This window comes from Xiphias gladius, chromosome 18 (genome assembly GCF_016859285.1).
Source record: "Xiphias gladius isolate SHS-SW01 ecotype Sanya breed wild chromosome 18, ASM1685928v1, whole genome shotgun sequence".
Classification (NCBI taxonomy): Eukaryota; Metazoa; Chordata; class Actinopteri; order Istiophoriformes; family Xiphiidae; genus Xiphias; species Xiphias gladius.
The window spans coordinates 28,660,892-28,679,700 of record NC_053417.1 but is presented as its reverse complement, the minus strand read 5'-3'; the positions used below and the strand labels follow the sequence as shown (position 1 = coordinate 28,679,700).

Sequence of the window (18,809 nt, the reverse complement as noted above, 5' to 3'; positions counted from 1 at the left end):
ACAAGGATGGAAAAGGTTCTTCTGAGCATCATGGCTGCATCAGGGAAGTGGGTCTTTAAAAAATACTTTCTATAATTAGTTGTTAAATTCTCACGTTTCGCCATCATTTATTCTTTGTGATTTGAACATGTACAGCTTTGTGAGCATCATTACTTTAGTTATGCAAAGATTTTCCTTTCATTGGAAAGTCTAACACAATTTTTTTTTTTTTAAAGTTCACTTGCATTAGTAAGTTATTTTATGTTTATGACTTCCGTATTGAAAGTGCTTTTACTGCAACAACAACAACAAAAACTCAAACCGCGGCTTTGTCAGTTCACGTTTGTCTCTTGATTTCTAAGCCGTATTATCTGACTGACCGGTGGCGGGAACATGTCGAGGTACTTGTACTTTACTCGATTATTTCCATTCTTTGCTACTTTCCACTTCTGCTCCACCAAATTTCGTAGGGAAATTTTCTACTTTTTACTGCGTTACTTTACTTACTTCCCAAATTAAGATTTTGCATAGAGGACATGAAATAAGCTTATGAAATGCAAAATAATGTTAACGTTAAACCGGCGGTTCCCAACCGTTACTGGCTTGTGAATTCTGGCTCAGGCTCCTCTGAGTTCTCGGACGCTTTCATTTGAATAGCTGGTTGAGCAATGGTGCGATAGAATTGACGTGCGCTTCCGAAAACCAACCTGCAAGCCGGTTCCCCACTTTTGTTTATTCATATTTTTCCGTTTCTTGTGTTTTCTTTTCGAGGGATACTTTGTGATGTTTGAAACATTTTAAGTATGACACGCTCCATATTCCCAAAATTTACGCCCCTGGTTGAGGGTCCGCGAAGGCCACACGGTGTCGCGCGTCTCGTTGTTACCATGGACACGGACTCTCAACGCTCCGAGTTTCTCCTAGTTCGGTTGGAGCTAACGCTAATCAACGTTAATTTAGCTAAACAGAAAGTACCGGATTCTCCCGTTCATTTCACTAAGACTGGGTGAGTAAAACTTTTGCGATGTTCAAGCGAATATTTGTTGCCGACTTTGTAAAACGTCGCACCGGCGCAGTCGGACCGGACGCTCGTTTAAACCCTATCGTGGCTAATTTGACCGTCCATTGATGTAACGATTGGATTTCCGCGCCGTTTAACGCTGCCGGTTACCGACAAGGATTTTGAAACGCATTTTGTACGGCCTGGCTCATAATGCCCCGGTTTCACTCAATTTAACCGCGGGTAAAATACACTGGAATTATTTTGTACAATACAGGATACAAGTTGAAAGACTTTACTAGCTACTGGGTACAAGGGAAAATGTAGGCTCATAGAAAAAGAAGGGATCTAGGAGCAACTTAGAAATACATTATATCCTATATGGCCCACTTACGTATTTAACAGCTACTAGATGCAGTCATGGACAACGTGGTATGATGATAATAATAATAATAATAATTATAATTATAATGACAGTAATAATAATAATGAAAAAGTTTATTTATAAAGCACTTATAAAAATCAGCAGTTACAAAGTGCTTTACAAGGCAGACAAAAGGGGAAAAAAGACGAGTACAAATACACATACATTCCCACAGCTATAGCATCAATTAAGAAAAAATAAAAATTAATCAACAAAGAATGACTATAAGAAAGACCATGCAGTGCTTTAAACATAGTAACACCATGAAATCATTTCTAAAACCAGCTGGCAGCCAGTGTAAGGCCTTTGAGAGAGAAGGGGCCAGAGTCAAACATCACGTAAAGGTTTTGAGCAGAAGGCTAACGATATTTGCAGAGGGGACCAAGTGATGACAGGATTTGTGGATGCAGATGATCGGGGCCAATTAAAAGAGTTTTTCTTTTGAAGGATCTTAGCTGAAGAAAATTTGCTGCCGTTAAATCTTTTCTATCTGCTAAACGATGGGTTAAGGTGGAAATGCTAACATGATCGTCAAGCTTAACTGGTATTCTGTATACAACTGTTTGTCATCTGCATAAAGGCGGAATGAAATGTCATGCCTGCGAGTGACGTAACCAAGTGGGAGCATACAAACTGAGAATAGGGGTGGTCCCAGGACGGACCCCTGGGGAACACCAAAGTTTACGGAGGTGGAAGGTGGAATACTGTCACCAATAGAGATAAAACATCTTGTGTTTGATAAATAGGAGTTAAACCACTTCAAGGCCGTACCAGATATACCAACCCAGTGCTGGAGTCTATCAGTCAGTATACTGTCCTCAAATGTGTCGAAGGCTGCAGACAAATCTAACAGTGTCATCAATGATTCCAACAAGATCATCAGTTACCCTAGTAAGCACAGTCTCAGCGGTGTGGTGCTGTCTAAAGCCTGATTGACACGTTTCATGAATTTGGTTACCTTTCAGGGCTTCTGGGAGCTGTACAGACACGGTCTTTTCCAGAATTTTCACAATAAAAGGTCATTCAAAAATTGGTCTGTAGTTGTTGAAGTCAGAGGTATCAAGGCAGGATTTTTTTTAAGACTGATTGAATGCAGGCAGTTTTCAAGTGGTCGGGGACACTGCCTGATGTTGAAGATAAATTAACCATAGCAAGCAACCCGGGGGAAATAACATAAAACAGTGCAGAGGGATTTGGGTGGCGAGGTATCCACGGGGCTTATTGAACATTTGAGGTGAGAGACAATGTCCTTCCTGTTTCCTTTAGGAAAACTGGCCTAAACTGAGACAGGTATGTGATCTTTTATAGCTGTGTCTTTCGGCTCTGTGCTGCATGGCTTATGTATTAGGTGTATGATATTACCAGTTTACTAACTTGTCACCGTATCTTTTAACATTTTATCAAGATTAACATTATGGTTATCATATTTAATTTAACGTTCTGTTTTATTTCTGCTCTGCATGTCTGCATGTGTGAGATGGTTATAATCAGTATTGCTATGTTGCTTTGTGTTGCTTGAATGGGTGCGTGCACTGAATAGTGGATATAGTTGCCGTATTATTGTACTCATGTTTTGCAGTTTCGTGTCTTGAGAATGCTTATTTTGTTGCTGTTGCTGCCTCTATGGCATCTTGTTGCCTTCTGTCTGTAATTTTTTAACCATCATTTCTGGGGTTTCAGAACATCTCACCAAAGTACTCCAGCTGAAAATTAGTCAGCTGGCTACAACTGGCACATTTACAAAATGTTGATTACTGTGTGTTGTCCTTGCAAATAGATACAAGAAATGACAGAAGAAGAACCCAAAGTACATGTGTAATCAATAAATAAGTACAAACTTATTCCTCCCTTATTCCCTAACCCCCAGTCTTCTTCCCTTGTACTTACATATTGGTCCCAGTATTCGGTAGGTGCCCACTAAGTATTCTATTGATAGCACATGCAGCATTTAGTAAATAATACACTGTAATGTGCATGCTGTAATCCAAAGTGTTACTGAGTTACTACCTGGAGTAGCTTTACAAACAGGTTCAGACTCTCTATAGTGAGAGGCAAGTCATGATTCATCATGAGCTGCTAGTCAGGTTCCTTCCTCCAGATCTGCAAAAATGAAAATGTGTCACTGACTGGTTGTTCCGCACGTATGTATGAACTTCAAATGCATATAAACACAGTTAATGCTTTTATAAAAGATGGAGACTGTGCTGGAGTATGACAGTGAGGAGCAACTTAGAAGAGGAGATACACAAGAGGAGGAGGAGGAGGATGCCCGAGAGCTGGAGGGGGCTCTCAGTAACTTCCACGTCTCAGCTCCTCAGCAGCATCTGTGAGCATCCACACACACACATCTCACACACACACGCTCACATGGTAAAAGAGGCCAGGAGATGTCAGGGGGTGAAAGGTTAGTAATTTGTACCCTCAAATTAAAAATGATCCTTAAAATTACTTATTGGTGCTTTTCAATGTACTTATTCATACCAACGTTTACAGGTTCCAGCTTCTCAATGGGAATATTTTGCTGGTGATCTTAGTCTTTCATGGTTGTAAACCTAATGTCTTTGTTGTTTGGATGTTTGAAATATGTCAACTTGGGCTCTGGGAGAATGTGATTTTATTGACCAAGCAATGATTCAGTTAATCAAGAAAATAAATGCCAGATTATTCAGTCATAAAAATAATTGTTAATTGCAGCCCTAAATACATTGCTTCAGATTATTTGTGCCTTGAAAGTACGGATTTACGCACTTGTGACTTCCGTTTCCTTCATTCGTTCCCTCACATCAGTATCGTTATCAGCTATAATCTGCACTCTCACTGTGGACCACATGAATTTAGTACAGTTTTATTTAAATTTTGGACTGAGACACATGGATAATTCTAACTCAAAGGAACTATCTACTATTTTGATTGAACATTTTCACCAAAATCTTATCATCTGACATCTTTGAATTTTTCAGGCACAGATATTTGACTTACTGATTTTTTACAGGCCAGTCGTGTACAGATGGTGCATAAGATCACAAAAACCGTATTCACAATAAATATGGCAGATCAGGGTGTGCGATGATGGAGTAAGACCACCTGAGCATGATAATTCACTGTCTTCACCAGCCGGAGCGTCGACGAGGTGGACAACTTATGTCCTGAGTCCTACAGGATCAACTCTCCTGATGAGATTCGACTGTTGGCCATTGCCGACAATTTCCAGCGTCAGTATTCACACTTGTATCCCGACCGCAAGCCGCTGCTGCTCTGCCCTGTCAATGAATGTGGTATGAAGGTGACGCTAAAACTCCCCCTGAACTTGTTTTTGTATCACTGTTCGTATCTTTTTTTTTTTTTTTCTCTCAATAGGAAAAAATGCTACTTAGCTTCTACATTTCAAAAAAGCCTCTGCTGTTCATATCTCTGTGTCATACCCATGTTTATTTTTCCAATATTCAGAAGTTCGTGTCCACGACTCTTCGGCCCACACCGACAATGTACCCTGAACTTTTCACCTGGGGGGGCTGTGCTTCCTTTGTGGCTAACTTCCTGTCTCTGGACCCTTTGGAGCCGCCTGTCGACATGGTCAGAAAGGAAACGCTAACATACATTAAATCATTTCACCTCCTTTTTTTTCAGCATCTGCTGGAATGAGACAGTCAGCCACAACTTAAACATCCTACTGACCAAACAGTTTATTGTTTGGAACAAAACAAGACCTCTGCTATAACATGCCTCATTCGTGTCATGTTGGAGTTACTGTGACTAGCAGTTTCTGATTTGAAAATACTGTTCACATTAACATCCGAGTCGTAATCACCACTGGCAAACTAAAATTTCTCTGAAAGCGCCGATATAGTTGATTTACTGCCAAACAAAACGGAAGTGCCCGAAAAAGCAAACAAACATGGACGCCTCACGACCATGTTTAGAGTAATTAAACAAATATAATGGTACGGTGCTATAGTGACCACGCACAGTATCTTTTTAACTCTTTTAAATCTTTGAAGTCTTGAGTTGTCCGATGAAATGAACGGTCGCCTGCCATCTCAGAGATGATATGAAGGCGCCATCAGTTGTTCTGAAAAGAAGAAACAGGGTACCGGTCGTCCCTGTCCATAATCTAACACCAGTGATACCTGTTACTGTGGCGGCTAGTTAAAACAGAATGCAATGTCACTTTAAAAACGTGGTGAGGCAAGGAAAGGCAAGTTTATTTGTGTAACACTTTTCACCGACAAGTGCTGATGATGATGATTAAGTGGTGATGCACGATGGCCTCAGTGAGAGCATTTGACAACTAAAGATCCCATCGGTCTTAGACATAGGTTTTTAGGTTTGGATTATTCTAATATATCAATGTATTTATGAAATACATCATCCAAGACTTTGTTAGGGATTGAATGAGAAAGTCCTGGACTTATTTCAGTCATTGTCCCTGGCGGTGTGATATGAAGTTGGGAGCTGAAGTTGTTGGATTCTAACAAAACAGTCATTGTTTTCTCTTTGACAACGCTGCACAATAGCCATTTAGAGCTGGACTTCACTGAAGTATCCTATAGCCTGTAGTTGTTATGCACGTGTTCACATACACCTCCATAAATACATGCGCACACACACATGCACCTTCTCTTCAGCGTGTACGACTGATAGTGAAGGTGTGTGTTTTGCTCTCCCAGCCCAGGTACCTGTTCTCCTCCACCTCAGTGCTGCAGAGTCAGAGAGCCACATGTTTTGAATTTGCCACCCTGCTGTGCAGCCTGCTGCTGGGCGCCCAGTACGACGCCTACTGTGTCAGCGGCTACGCGGTAAAGGAGATGTGTGTGCTCGACCAGAGCCTGCAGGAGTGCCCTCTGCTGGACACTAAGGTCAAGGTAAGTGCTGCTCTGTAGGTCACTGCTTACCAGTTGTGGAAACTATCTAAGTACGTTAACTCAAGTACTGTGCTTAAGTACAATTTTGAGGTACTCGTACTTTACTTGAGTGTTTCCATTTTATGCTACTTTATACTTCTGCTCCAGTAGTTTTCAGAGGGAAGTATTGTATTCCTTACTGCACTACATTTGTTTACCAGCTATAAATAATAGTTACTTCTCATACTACTTCTCATACAAAGCATATATAATAAGCGTCTAAATCGTGATACATTGTTGAGTGGAAAAAAAACTCCATTATTATTTTTGTCTGGAACTTTGGTCCTTTTATTTTGTCAAAAAAGTGAAATATATCTGCCGCTGTGGTAGGAATATTTCACACCAATTTCCATGGAAATCGATTTGTTTTAAAAATTTTCTAAAATCAACTTTTTGCATGATTCTAATAATGAAATCTGCATTATTGTTTCTTGTTTCAAGATACAGTCACTCATTTCTAAATGTTATGCATGTTAATATAAATTGACACAGGTTAGTTACAGCACTGCAAAAATAAGGTTTATAGGACTCAGAAATGCTGCTGACATTTCATGACAATTCATCTGTGATAATAATCCTATAACAATATTACACCATTGAAAGGTTCATTTGGCATAAAGAGTAGTTACTGTTATTACTTTAAGTAGGAATTAGGTTTAATGGAGTAGTTTTACATTATTGTATTACTATTTTTACTTAAGTCAAGTTTCTGAGTACTTCTTCCAACCCTAGTGTACAACTGCTGAACAGACTCTGGGTTTGTCCTCCCACAGCCTTCAGTCACAGAATCACTGACTCACAGATGTAAGTGTGTCTGTTTGATTGTGTGTCTTTTGTGTTTATACGTACAGAGTGTGATCTCAGAACAGGAAACACAGGAGAACAAATACACAGTGAAAGCTCAGAGGGAAATGAAGAGTCACTTTATGATGGGGCAAGAGAAGAAGAAGCAGGATGCCGAAGCCGCGTTGCTTCAAAAACAAAAACTACTGGAGGTAACAACAACACAGTGCAACAGCTGCGGCTGTAGTTCAGCTGAAGAACAGAACACGGAGGAGTCCTACGGATGAAACTAACAAAAGGTAGCTCAAGGCTACTGACATATGTTGGACTCAACACCACATGTGAGAGGCTGGGGGTCACATTCACAGTTCCTGTGTAAGAGAAATCGATGATAAAAGGGGAGTTGCCCTGATGATTCTGATGGAATCTGGAACCAGCAAATATTTGGCATTTTCGTTTGGAATGTGACTAAATTGATGATTCAGTTATCAAAATAGTTTCTGATTAATTTTGTGTCGATTGACTAATAGATCAATATAATAATTATGGCAGCTCTAAATATTGTCCCTGTACTAAAAGCCCAGTCATCCAGTCTGAGAGGGACAGTAGGTTCCCATCCAGTGACCCAGCAATAAACGGAACATTTTCATGCACTGATCTACTGAGTCAGACAAATAATCACAACACACACAACTTAAATGAGAAAGGTCCATTAAATAAAGCTTAAAGTGAGATCTTAAACCCCTTTTTTCTCCTTTTACTCCTCTGTACTTCCCTTGCCTTTTGCCTTTTACCTCCTCTCTCCCTCCATGAACAGGAGAGTGAGCTGCGACCCGCTGACCCGCTGCGAGGACTGCGGGTGCACTGCTGGGTGCTGGTGCTGTCAGGAAGTCGGAGCGTCCGGGAAAACTTCTTCATCGACCCTCTGACCGGTATCAGCTACAGCACCGTCGATGACAACTTCCTGGGCATCGAGAGCCTGTGGAACAATCTCAACTACTACGTCAACATGCAGGACTGCAGCAACGGCTGCACTGTGAGTCTACTGCAACTCCAGATAATATACTGTTAGAGTCAAAACCATTAGAGGCAATAGAAGCCTTCTGAAAGTAAGAGGAAGGATACAGCAATCATTAAGAATAAATAAATAGACTAGATATATTCTACATATGCCTGTTTTCAGTGTGTGTGTTTGTGTAGGATATGGTTTATGACCTGGAAGATTTAAATATGTGGGAGCCAGTCTTGTACGGTGCAACCAGCAGAAAGCAGCTGATTCTTGACGTCTTGAAGAGAAAGGAGACTAAGATGATGGGCAAAATTAACAAAGTTGAGGAGGTGTGTAAGTGTGTCTCTCTGTGTGTGTATGTATATGTTTACATTTGTGTCTTTGTGAGGGTTCATACCTCGACTTATGTAGCAGCTCTGGTGTAAAAGCAAGACTCAGAGGCAGAGCAGATCGGACTAAAATCGGGTTTTCAAAGCAGTGGATGACAGCAGGCAGGTGGGCCAACCCCCTTTAGGGATAAGCCTGGTGATATTTTTCTTGTTGTCAATAAATCCAAAAAAAAAGCCAAACCAACAACGAATGTATCCTACTAAAACAAGTACTTCCTGTGTATCCAAAGCCTGATATATTTTATCCCTCTGTGCCATGGAGGTCACCACCGTGTGGGCTCACCACCTGCTGGGGTAGGCATTGGGGTGCTTTGTGAGCCGGGTAGCAGGGTGGATGGGGGGGCCCGGGTGTGCCAACCCTTGGCATCACAGACTAGCGCTAGGGATGGCGGGGCGAGAGCAGAAAAGCGAGCGTTGTATTGGACCGTTGTGGTGAAGTAGAGCCACTGTTCCTTGGCGGTTCGGACATCTGATGAGGATGCCTCCTGGGTGCCTTCCATTGGAGGTCCTCTGGGCAAACCATTGTAGGTGGAGAGGAAGACGGAAATGCCACGATTTACCAGAGTTACAGTAAGACTTGACACTGACATGTGATTTTACCATGAAGTTGACCAGCTCAGCATCGTGTTGTTTGTTTTGAAGGGGGAGGAGGAACCCCGAGTTTTTGAGATGCCAAGATCCTGGGTCAGTTACATCACTATCTCAAAAAAAGGTGCAGTAACTCCACATGACTGCTTATCTGATAGGACAGTTTATATACTGAATGTTACAAACAAACACTCTCAAGGTCAAGTTAATGTTAATATCTGTTATTTCATCTATACGTGAGATGTCGTTTCTTCAGGACCAGAGCTCAGAAACTGACAAAACTTTAAAGCATCAAGACAAAAACATGAAGCAATTTAATACAACAGAACATCTGAGCATTATTCAGAAAAAGCTATTACAGCAGAGTATAAATAAATAAACATAAATCAGTGATAATGAGTGTCAAAATTCTGCTCTAGTCTCAAACTAATGCCGTTTCAAACCCAAACACATGACACCTGATGCTGTAAAACCTCCACAAGCTGCTGGCTCTCCTTTCTTGTTCAGACCTGGAGACCGGCTGGCCGGGAGGACAGAAGGTGACCCGCTACAGAAAAGCTCAGCTGGAGAAGTTTTCACCGTACCTGAGGCCAGACGGCCTGGTCACACGACTGACTGCATACAAGGACCTGGACTGTGAGTGTTAAAGAGAAACTTTGACTTTCTAAAAATAATTCAGGGGGTTTTCTGTCATTGTGTGGAGAAGAAATACAAGGAGGCAAGCTGCTGTTAAGGTTTCCTTACCACAGTCCCTGCAGATCCAAACAGAAGAGTCTTAAGTACGGTCGGTTCAAGTGTAATGTAACAGCAGACCACTAAACATCTCTTGGTTTAGATCTAATTGATTTGAATATGCTTGTGTATAGCATGTAACTTGTGTGTGTGTGTGTGTGTTTGTTGAAGGCACTGAGGTTGCCGTGGTGAAGGAGTGGTATCAACACAGAAACGACCACTTGGAGAAGAGGGAGGTCAACAAGGTCGACAACTTCACCACAGAGCGCTTCAAACGTGGGCGACGTTTCCACCTTCTGTGTAAATTCCCTCCCTCTTGCTCTACAGTTAAACCCTCACATCACCACCGACGCACTGTCGCTGCTGGTACTGATCTGTTGGCCCAACTGTGTCCAGAAACATTCAAAAAAGAAATCTGAGCTGATCACCCAGACTACCTGTGCAGGAGTTCAGAGTTGAATTATGTCACAGTGATGGCTGTTTTATGCAGAATTAAATCTCCTTAGATTCTTTGCTCCTATTTGTATTTCTTCATCCATGCTCCTAACATGTGACTCACTGTGCCCCACTTCCATTCTTCATACTAATATATACTCAAAAAGGTCAGAATTCATACTTAAAAAATGTTTTAAAATCCCGTGTAGATGTGGGGGAAACAGCTCCAGGAGGATCTTGGAAAACAAAACGTACTAGTAGCAAAAATAAGTGTTTGCTTTCTTTTGAAGTCTGGAGTTTGATGGATGTCCACCCTGTTTAAAATTATTTGCTGTGACTGCAAGACAATAAAGTACACAAAAAATGCAACAAGTGAGAAAAAAGCTTTGAGCACAGCGTGGACTGCCTGGACTTCTCTGCTTAATCTTGTAAATAGAGGACTTAAAGTATCCAAACAGGAAGATCTTAAATGACATCACATAACAAAGATCAAATAATTATTCAAATAATACTTTGTGGCAGGTCAAAGTTACTTTGTGTAGAATTTGTAGAAATTCTGACTTTACTTCATTAATATTATGTGTTAATATCAAAAAAAGGCACTAGCACACAGCAGTGCATGTTTCCATCCTTACGCAGGTGTAGAAATGTTTGATTTTTTAGATACGGAGATAAAGACAATGTTCTTCACTCAAACGTTTACTACACAATTTGCAGTATGTGTCAGTATTACATCCTCCTTTCACTTCCCTGTGTTGTTGCACAGTATTTGTCTTTATAAAGAATGATTTGAACTAATTTGCAGACTTGTTCAGCTACTACCACACAGTTCAACATATGGAACATACATTTCATAAACTTTCACCTACAGTCAAGAAGTTTCTAAGGGAAAATGTGCAGGAACATAGTGAACGGGAATCAATGGGCTTTAATTCCCTCAGTGTTAAGTCTCATGAGTGACGCTGTATTTGTTTTGCTCAGTTCACAGGTACCCATCCATGGCGGCAGACACTGTGCATGAGATGGACTTCAGCGGCACTCGCAGCGACGATCTGGTGCGGAGGGTGGTGTCACCGGGGGAAATGACGGAGATCTTCGAGGGCCGGGCCGACTTCCTCCACTACAGGCACGTCGTCTTCGACCGACACGTCCAGTCTTCAGAACCACGTGTGAACGCTGACCCAGAAAACCGACTGCTACAGGTCAAAATATGTGAACAAGTGAAAAAATCACACATCAAATACACATGGATGTTTGACATTTTATTAATTATATATAATTCAGGATAGTTGAGTCATTTTAAGTTGGTAGCCATATGTTTGACCATACAGTTATCCACAGTAGTCTCCAATGCATATTGATCACTTAAATAACATACTAATAACTGTAATTGTTTAGTGTTTCTTAAAACAATGGTACATATTTTTCTTACCATCAACATGAACAGACCAAAAATGATGTGTTAGTTCGTCTCTCAGCACTTTCTGACTTCACTACTCTGTCTGTGACTCTCAGCTCCAAGCAAAGAAAAAAATATTTAAAAACACCTCACAAATATATAGTTTGTTTACATCCACAACAACAACGGAGCTCTATGGCTCAGAGGAATAATATACATCAGGCTGGGATACACACACACAACACTTGTTAGCAGGAGACATTCATTGTTGTTCTGGCTGTGCACATGGGATTTATATACATTCAGTATTGGATTTGGTTTTGGTTTTTTTGATCTGTTGACAATAAGAACAATATAGGATATCACCAGACTTATGCTTTAAAGAGTGAATAAAAATAGAAAAGACTTACTTATCACTACAGCCGGGTCACCTTCAGTTCTGATCCATCTTTAAGATACTGCCAGTAGACTCGAGAAGATCCCAGATATCACTTTGGGTCATATGGAGCTAACGTATTGGTAATAAAACCAAAAGCACTGTAGTGTAGGGCTTTAGATAGAAGCAGTAAGATAATGAAGCCTGTTGTAAAACTCTTCAGCAGCCACTGGTTTTAGACTAGGATGAGTGTTTTTAGAGCAGGCCCCACTAATAACTAGGATGAGATCTAATGTGGACCCCCAGGGACACACAGGATTTTGATGTCTGTCTAACTTGGGGATCGGCTTCAGTTTATATTCAAGTGTCTCATCTCCACTGACTTTTTAAACTAGACAGGATGCTTATGTTCCTCTGTGTGTGTGTGTGTGTGTGTGTGTGTGTGTGTGTGTGCAAACAAAAGGTGGTGGAGCGTTTCCACAGAAACAGATCCAAACCAGCCAATGAAGACGTGGCCGAGCGAGTGTTCCTAATGTCTCAAAGGCGGATCGAGGTGACCTATCACTTAGAGGATCACCGATTTATCCCTTCAAAGAGGAGCTTCACCAAACCGCGAGAGTCAACGGAAGAAAAGAAGGCCGAGGACTTCACCGCCGACATGGTCTCCAGCTTCCAGGTACAGACAACAAACACACAATACGATATGTACAGTAGATTTCACAGACTCTGAGCTGCCTCTGCGATCATACGTTTGTCTGTTCGTATCTGTTTGTGTGTGTGTGTGTGTGTGGGGGAGTTAAGGTGGATCCATCGGAGAAGCAACTTAAGACCCTGACTCTGTATGAGATGCTGATGGCCCTGATGAAGGATGAGGAGAAGGTGTCTCTCCAAATCAAACAGTCTAAGAAAGAGGTGACAGTGTCCTCCCAACAGGACAGCTGTGTCCCAGTTCAGAGGAATTAAACTTAAGATTCAAAGTTCACACGATTAAACACATGTATGTTTAGAGCAGGAATCAGACACAAGGATTTACCCTACATCTGCCACAAGGTTCATGCTTTTAAGAAAATCCTGGCATTTTACTCAGTGAGATGTTATTCTGCAAAAACATGTGATTAAATTTTTCTTTTTTTAAGTTTTCTTTATTTGTGTGAAATCCTCAATATCTCCACTGCAACAGTCTAATATATTAATAATGTAAAACATATAAATACGGATGAAATAATAGAAATCTGGCTGAAACAAAGAGAGATAAAAAGGTACATTAGAGTAAATGTATAAGCAAAACCTAATTCCACAGTGACAACTGCAAACTTGTCACAAGATGCATGGAAAGTGACTGCAAACAAAATCAGTTTCAGCGTTATTGGTTATTTTTACATCCCTGACGGGGCAGAAAAGTGCTGTAATATCATTCCAAATCCATTGCAAATAGGAGGCTGAAACTACCCTGGTCAGAACTAGACATGTTCCTACAGCTAACATATCAATAGTAATGGCCAGTGATATTTCCTGCAATCACTCCAGAATATGTCTCAGAAAATGTGTGTTCACCTCTGTCTCTGTATCGCAGTCACCTTGGATGTATTCTGAACTAGCCTAAGAGACCTCTGGAGCTTGGGAGGACCTGAAGGCCAGGCTGAACCTGTGCCTCGTCCCCAAAAGTCTAGCTTCCTTCACAGAGACTAAAACTAACAGTACATCTAGCCAGTCCTTGCCAACTCCTTAAGTCAGACATTTCCCAGTTGATCACCAGGAAGGTCCCCATGAGCAGCTGACATAGTGATTAACCAGGGGAAGTTTCGTGATACTTGAGTTTATTTTGTAAGTTAGTAGACTGTTTTTTGCCACTTTCTTCAGCTGAGGATGTGAAAACTTCTTCCAAAACTTGTGTGTGAGTAGGTGGGAGACATTGTGGCCTGCAGAGAGCAGGAGGAGGGAGACATTCGGCTTTTCTTCTCCCCCTGGACCACAGCAGGAGCAGCTAGGGCTCGCAGCCAGAGACAGGAAATGGTGAGTCACCCACCCACACACACATACACACATGGTTGTGTTGATTGGTTGGACACTGCATGAAAACAGTCGGATTCCCGATTTGACAGCCTTTATGTCACGAACAGTGAACCTACCTACCTACCCTACCTGACTTTATATTACCAATTCATCTTATCTGTTTACCTTCCCACTGAATAATTCCTACGCTGTATATAGAATTCATTTTAAAAAGCCGCAAAATCAACTTAAACAACAACCTTAAACTGAACAATATTCAGTCAGTCTGTTTAAATACAACTGAGCAGGCTAAAGCCCCTTTCCGACATGAACCCCTTTACCTTGATCTGAGGGGAATTTAACATCAGTCACTTTTACATAGAAGTCACGATGGCAGTCTTACTAATGCGGACCTGTAACGTTTCTGTAACACTTTCAATACAGCACAAATCTCAGAGACGGAGGTTAAATGCGCTCTGGTACCAGCGTCTTACATCACTGTAATAAAGTTCTTATATCAATCCTCATGGCTCATGCACAAAGTTTCACAAACTAGGAAACACTGTGAAAGAGTCTGTTTTAAGTTGGTGAGAAGATTCTTCTCAGATCAGATCAAAACCAACAGTCTCTCCCTATATTCACTGTGTTCACTCCCACTGCATGGACGAATAAATGAATCCAGCGCTGTAGATACAACATATGAACAAATAGGAATCAAATTAGAGTCTTATAAAAGCCGTAATGAACATTAGCGTAAAAGTCTGAATGACAAAAGTCCCTCACTTTAACGGATAGATGAAGCCGTCAATATAAGTGTTCCACGTCCAAAAAAGGGCTTAACCTTCACTCAGAAAGCCAACCACTCGTGTTGATGTGTCAGCCATTTCTCTGCCGTTGCAGGCGCGTCTGGCTGTGGAGGAGCAGAGGTGGCTGCAGGAGAAGGAGAAAGACATCCTGGCCCCCCTCCTGATCCGGCTGGACAATGCAGAGACCCTGAGCGCAGAGGACGCCAAGCAGCTCCACCAGCGCTGCTTGGTCGAGTTCAAACAGCGAATGGTGGAGCACGCCAACCTCATTCAGGAACGCTACGAGAAGGTACGGCACAAGTTTATTCACGATGCGCTTTAAGCCCTTTTCCACTGCAGGAACGTCATGAAATGTGATGTCACTTATAGCCAGTGTCACTTCTGTTCCCACTGTTCTCCTGGAACTAAATTTCTTCTCTGCTCAGAGGGTGATTGCTATTCTAAGTGCCAGATACTTTTAGGGGTTGCCAGCCTTGCTGTCAGTCATGATTAGTAAGATAGATGTGTTGTTTAGTTTAGTTTATTCGTTTTATACATTTATTTGTCAGGGACCATGTCCCAAAAACATTCATCTTCATACAAAGAGAGAAGATGTTGTTCCAGAATTAGAAACTACCTCATTTCCATCTGCAGTCCTTGGCAGGTAGACACAAACACTGATTTAACTAATGCAATAAAGTGAATATCTAATGTATAATAAAACATTAATAAAAAACGTCTGATACTATGCCCGTGTCAAATTAATGCTGACGGGACTCATTTCTTGAAATCAAAAAAATAGTCTGCCAGACACTCATCACATCACAACAAGGACAACAAACAACCAACACAGTGAGAGTAACCACCGTTTTACTCCTGCATCTGTATGGAGCAGGACAACGAAAGCTTAAAAAAAAGAACAGGGGACAGAGGTTGATGGACAAACCTACGTCCAGACGCTCATTAGTATCTGTGGTGAGGAGGCCACTCTGAGAGAGCTGGTCTCAGCAGTTGGAAACAGAAAAGATTTGTTCAGGAGATGAAACAAGATTATAGAAATACAAAGGTTCACACTGTACACAGTGGAGCAAATTCAAAAAACTACAAGGTGGTTCGGCCCGCCAGACGGCGTTTTGGGCCTCCCACCAGCTCACGCTGGCTCCAGCGAGGACTTGGATTCAAAGTAAGAGGAAAATGATCGGTATTCCATCGATGTCAGTCCCGCAACTACTTCCTTCGCTTGCCTACCAAACAGCACATAGAAGTTTGTAGTTTAGTTCTAGTTATACGACACAGTATAGTTGGTCACAGTATTTAGTTATAGGAAGCCTCAGGTTACAGAGCGTTACATGAATGTAGGTTGTCCAATCACAAGGTTTTATATACAGCTCCTAGTTGGTTTTATCTACTGCATTATGTATGTCTGACGGCTGAATACATTTTTCTAAGGAGACATGCCATATGCTTATTATGCATGTTCAGAGTTTATATACCCACAGAGAGACTCTCTGCATGTGAGCAGTGCAGGACAGAGACGTGTGCAAATGGGCAGACGGGAGTTTGGGATAAACGAGAGGATTTAGAGACACTACAACTCTGCTGTTATCAGACGTTTTGTGATAAAAAGGACACGAAACTGTGTTTAGGAGACGCAGGAGCTGCAGAGGAAGCAGCAGTGGTACCAGAAGAATCAGCTCGACATGACGGAACAGCAGGAGAAGGAGTACCGGACCTACTGCTCTGAGAAAACACTACAAATACACGTCGCCAAGAAACGGCTCAGCATGTACCTACACACACACACTCGCACACAAATCGTCATTATTTCTCAATCCACAAAATAAAATGAAAAATGTTTCATTTTTAACATTTTAACTCTCTAACGTCATATAATGAGGCCAGACCATTGCTTGGCTGTTCCTGCAATAAAGGAACAAAAGGTGTTTTGATCCAACAGCTAATTATGAGTCTGAACGGTGTGTGTATACCATGTGATTATTTATGTGCTCGTGTGTTTTTGACCCAGGCACAGGGAAGCGGCTCCTCAGAAGTACCGAGCTCTTGATCAGAAGCTGAGACGAGACCCTCGACTGGCCCCTCACCTGCTCGGATGAGCCAAATACCTGCCTTCTTGTTTTTAAGGAGCATATGGAATTTTATGCATGTGCGTACTTTTCCACAGAGGATGATTTAGAGATCCTCTTCCACACGTGCCTTGTTTTCTTTTTCCTCACAGAGGCAGTAGGGGGCAGGTGTGTGCTGTTTGTCTTTATTATACCTTACATCAGTGTTAGCTGATCTTCATCAACCAGTGGCCCATGTCCGGTTAAACAGTGCTCCTCGTGAGCTCTTATGCCAGTGCGGGCGCACAGATGAGTTAACCAAATGCAAAGCAGCAGCAGAATGTACAACACCAGACCTCAGAGTCTGACTCGACTTGGCTTAGACAGCGGAGCTCGTGGACTGGTTTTCCTATGGTGTTAGCGTTACCACAGGTGAGCCTCTTGTCCGGAGCAGCTAATCGGTACCTGGATAAATTACAAATAATAAAGCTCAAAAACAGAGAGAAGAACTCCAGCAACGCTAATTGCTAAAATGTATTTGTAACACATCAGTGGTGGAATCTGACTGAATACATTTACTCAAGTACAAATTTGAGGTACTTGTACTTTACTTGAGTCTTTTCTTTCTATACCTCTTTCTACTTCTACTTCACTGCATTTCAGGAGGAAATGTTGTACTTTCTACTACACTACAATTTGTCGACGTCTTCAGTTAGGAGCCACTTTACAAATTAAGATTTTTGCATACAAAGAATATGAAGAGCTTATAAGATATGATGCTTTCTTATACATTAAACTACACAACAATAAATACAAGTACAGCTGAAACCTTTCTCGGATTAATCGATTGGTCGATGGACAGAAAATTAACTGGCAACTATTTTGATTATTGTTGAGGTCATTTTTCGTGCAAAAAAAGCCAAACATTTCATGGGCCCAGCTTCTCACATTTGAGGATTTGCTGCTTTACCTTTTCAATATTTTAATCATTTTAATTTACTTGTAATCACTTTGAGGTGTGGACTGTTTTGAAGGGTATTTCTAACTATTTTCAGAATTCTTACAAACCATTCAATAGAAATAATCAGCAGAATAATCCAGAATGAAAATTACTATTAGTTGCAGTCTTAAACCAATAGTTAAAGAACTACCTCCACCTCAACCTACTACAACAGTAAAATCCTGTTTGTATATTAATGCATGAGTAAGAATAATCTATGGATATGATTTACAATAGTTTAACAGCCACAGCCCTTCCTCCGAATTAGTCCTAATGCATCCCAGTGTTTTGGGTGACTCCCAAGGCAAGTTTATTTCTAGAGCACATTTCAAACACCATTGTTGAAAACATTAAAAATGAATTACAGCATAGAATATTAAAATGCAAATACAAGACATAGCAATCACCTTAAAGTAAAATGAAAGGAGTAAATCCAACATAGGGAAATAATGAATGGTTAAGGTTCAGTCAAAGGTGATGGAGAACTAAAAAGGTTTTAAGCTGGATTTAAAGGCAGTCAAAGTCTGGGCAAGTTTTCTGTCTTCTGGACATGTGTTTGAACTCTGAGGTGCAGAGTCACTAATTGCTGCTTCTCCATGTTTAGACTGGATTCCGGGAACAGTTAGCAAACCACCAGATAACCGGAGAGGCTTCAAATGGTGAAGGACCCAGTCAGTCAGAGATGTGTTTTGGACAAGCATGGACAAGTTCCTAATCATGCCTGAACATGAATCCTCCTGCTATGTTTCTAAGAGGGTAGTGTGCAGACTGAGGCATTTATATTAAAGTTTGGATCCGTGACTACAATAGAACCAAGATTTCCAACTTTGTTTTTGGTTTTCAAAGCCGCAGGGTCATAATCCATTACCAGGGGACAAACCTATTCTTTCAGTGACCCTGTGGCCCGTGACCTTCCCCCTTCAGGACAAATTTGATTTTGTAGCCCTTCTACAG

At 41.3% G+C, this 18,809-nt stretch overlaps 1 protein-coding gene across 1 annotated transcript; it reads left to right on the top strand.

Annotated features, from left to right (window-relative positions):
* The first annotated feature begins 361 nt into the window (after window positions 1-361).
* On the top strand, window positions 362-18,661 carry ccdc135 (coiled-coil domain containing 135). The gene is made up of 20 exons (XM_040153308.1): window positions 362-380; window positions 2,670-2,693; window positions 3,596-3,729; window positions 4,518-4,686; window positions 4,851-4,976; window positions 6,071-6,265; window positions 7,156-7,299; window positions 7,905-8,123; window positions 8,288-8,425; window positions 9,128-9,197; window positions 9,581-9,709; window positions 9,977-10,105; window positions 11,222-11,442; window positions 12,479-12,691; window positions 12,817-12,927; window positions 13,918-14,028; window positions 14,908-15,102; window positions 16,439-16,578; window positions 16,819-16,956; window positions 18,460-18,661. Exons 3-19 carry the CDS (start codon window positions 3,596-3,598, stop codon window positions 16,904-16,906), a joined length of 2,532 nt encoding a protein of 843 aa, XP_040009242.1. The 5' UTR covers window positions 362-380; window positions 2,670-2,693; the 3' UTR covers window positions 16,907-16,956; window positions 18,460-18,661.
* Window positions 18,662-18,809: the final 148 nt, after the last annotated feature.

Coding starts and splice junctions, on each gene's coding strand:
- ccdc135 (XM_040153308.1), top strand. CDS start 3,596: ATGGAGACTGTGCTGGAGTATGACAGTGAGGAGCAACTTAGAAGAGGA. Junction 8,426..9,127: donor AAATTAACAAAGTTGAGGAG/GTGTGTAAGTGT, acceptor TTTGTTTTGAAG/GGGGAGGAGGAACCCCGAGT. Junction 11,443..12,478: donor CAGAAAACCGACTGCTACAG/GTCAAAATATGT, acceptor TGCAAACAAAAG/GTGGTGGAGCGTTTCCACAG.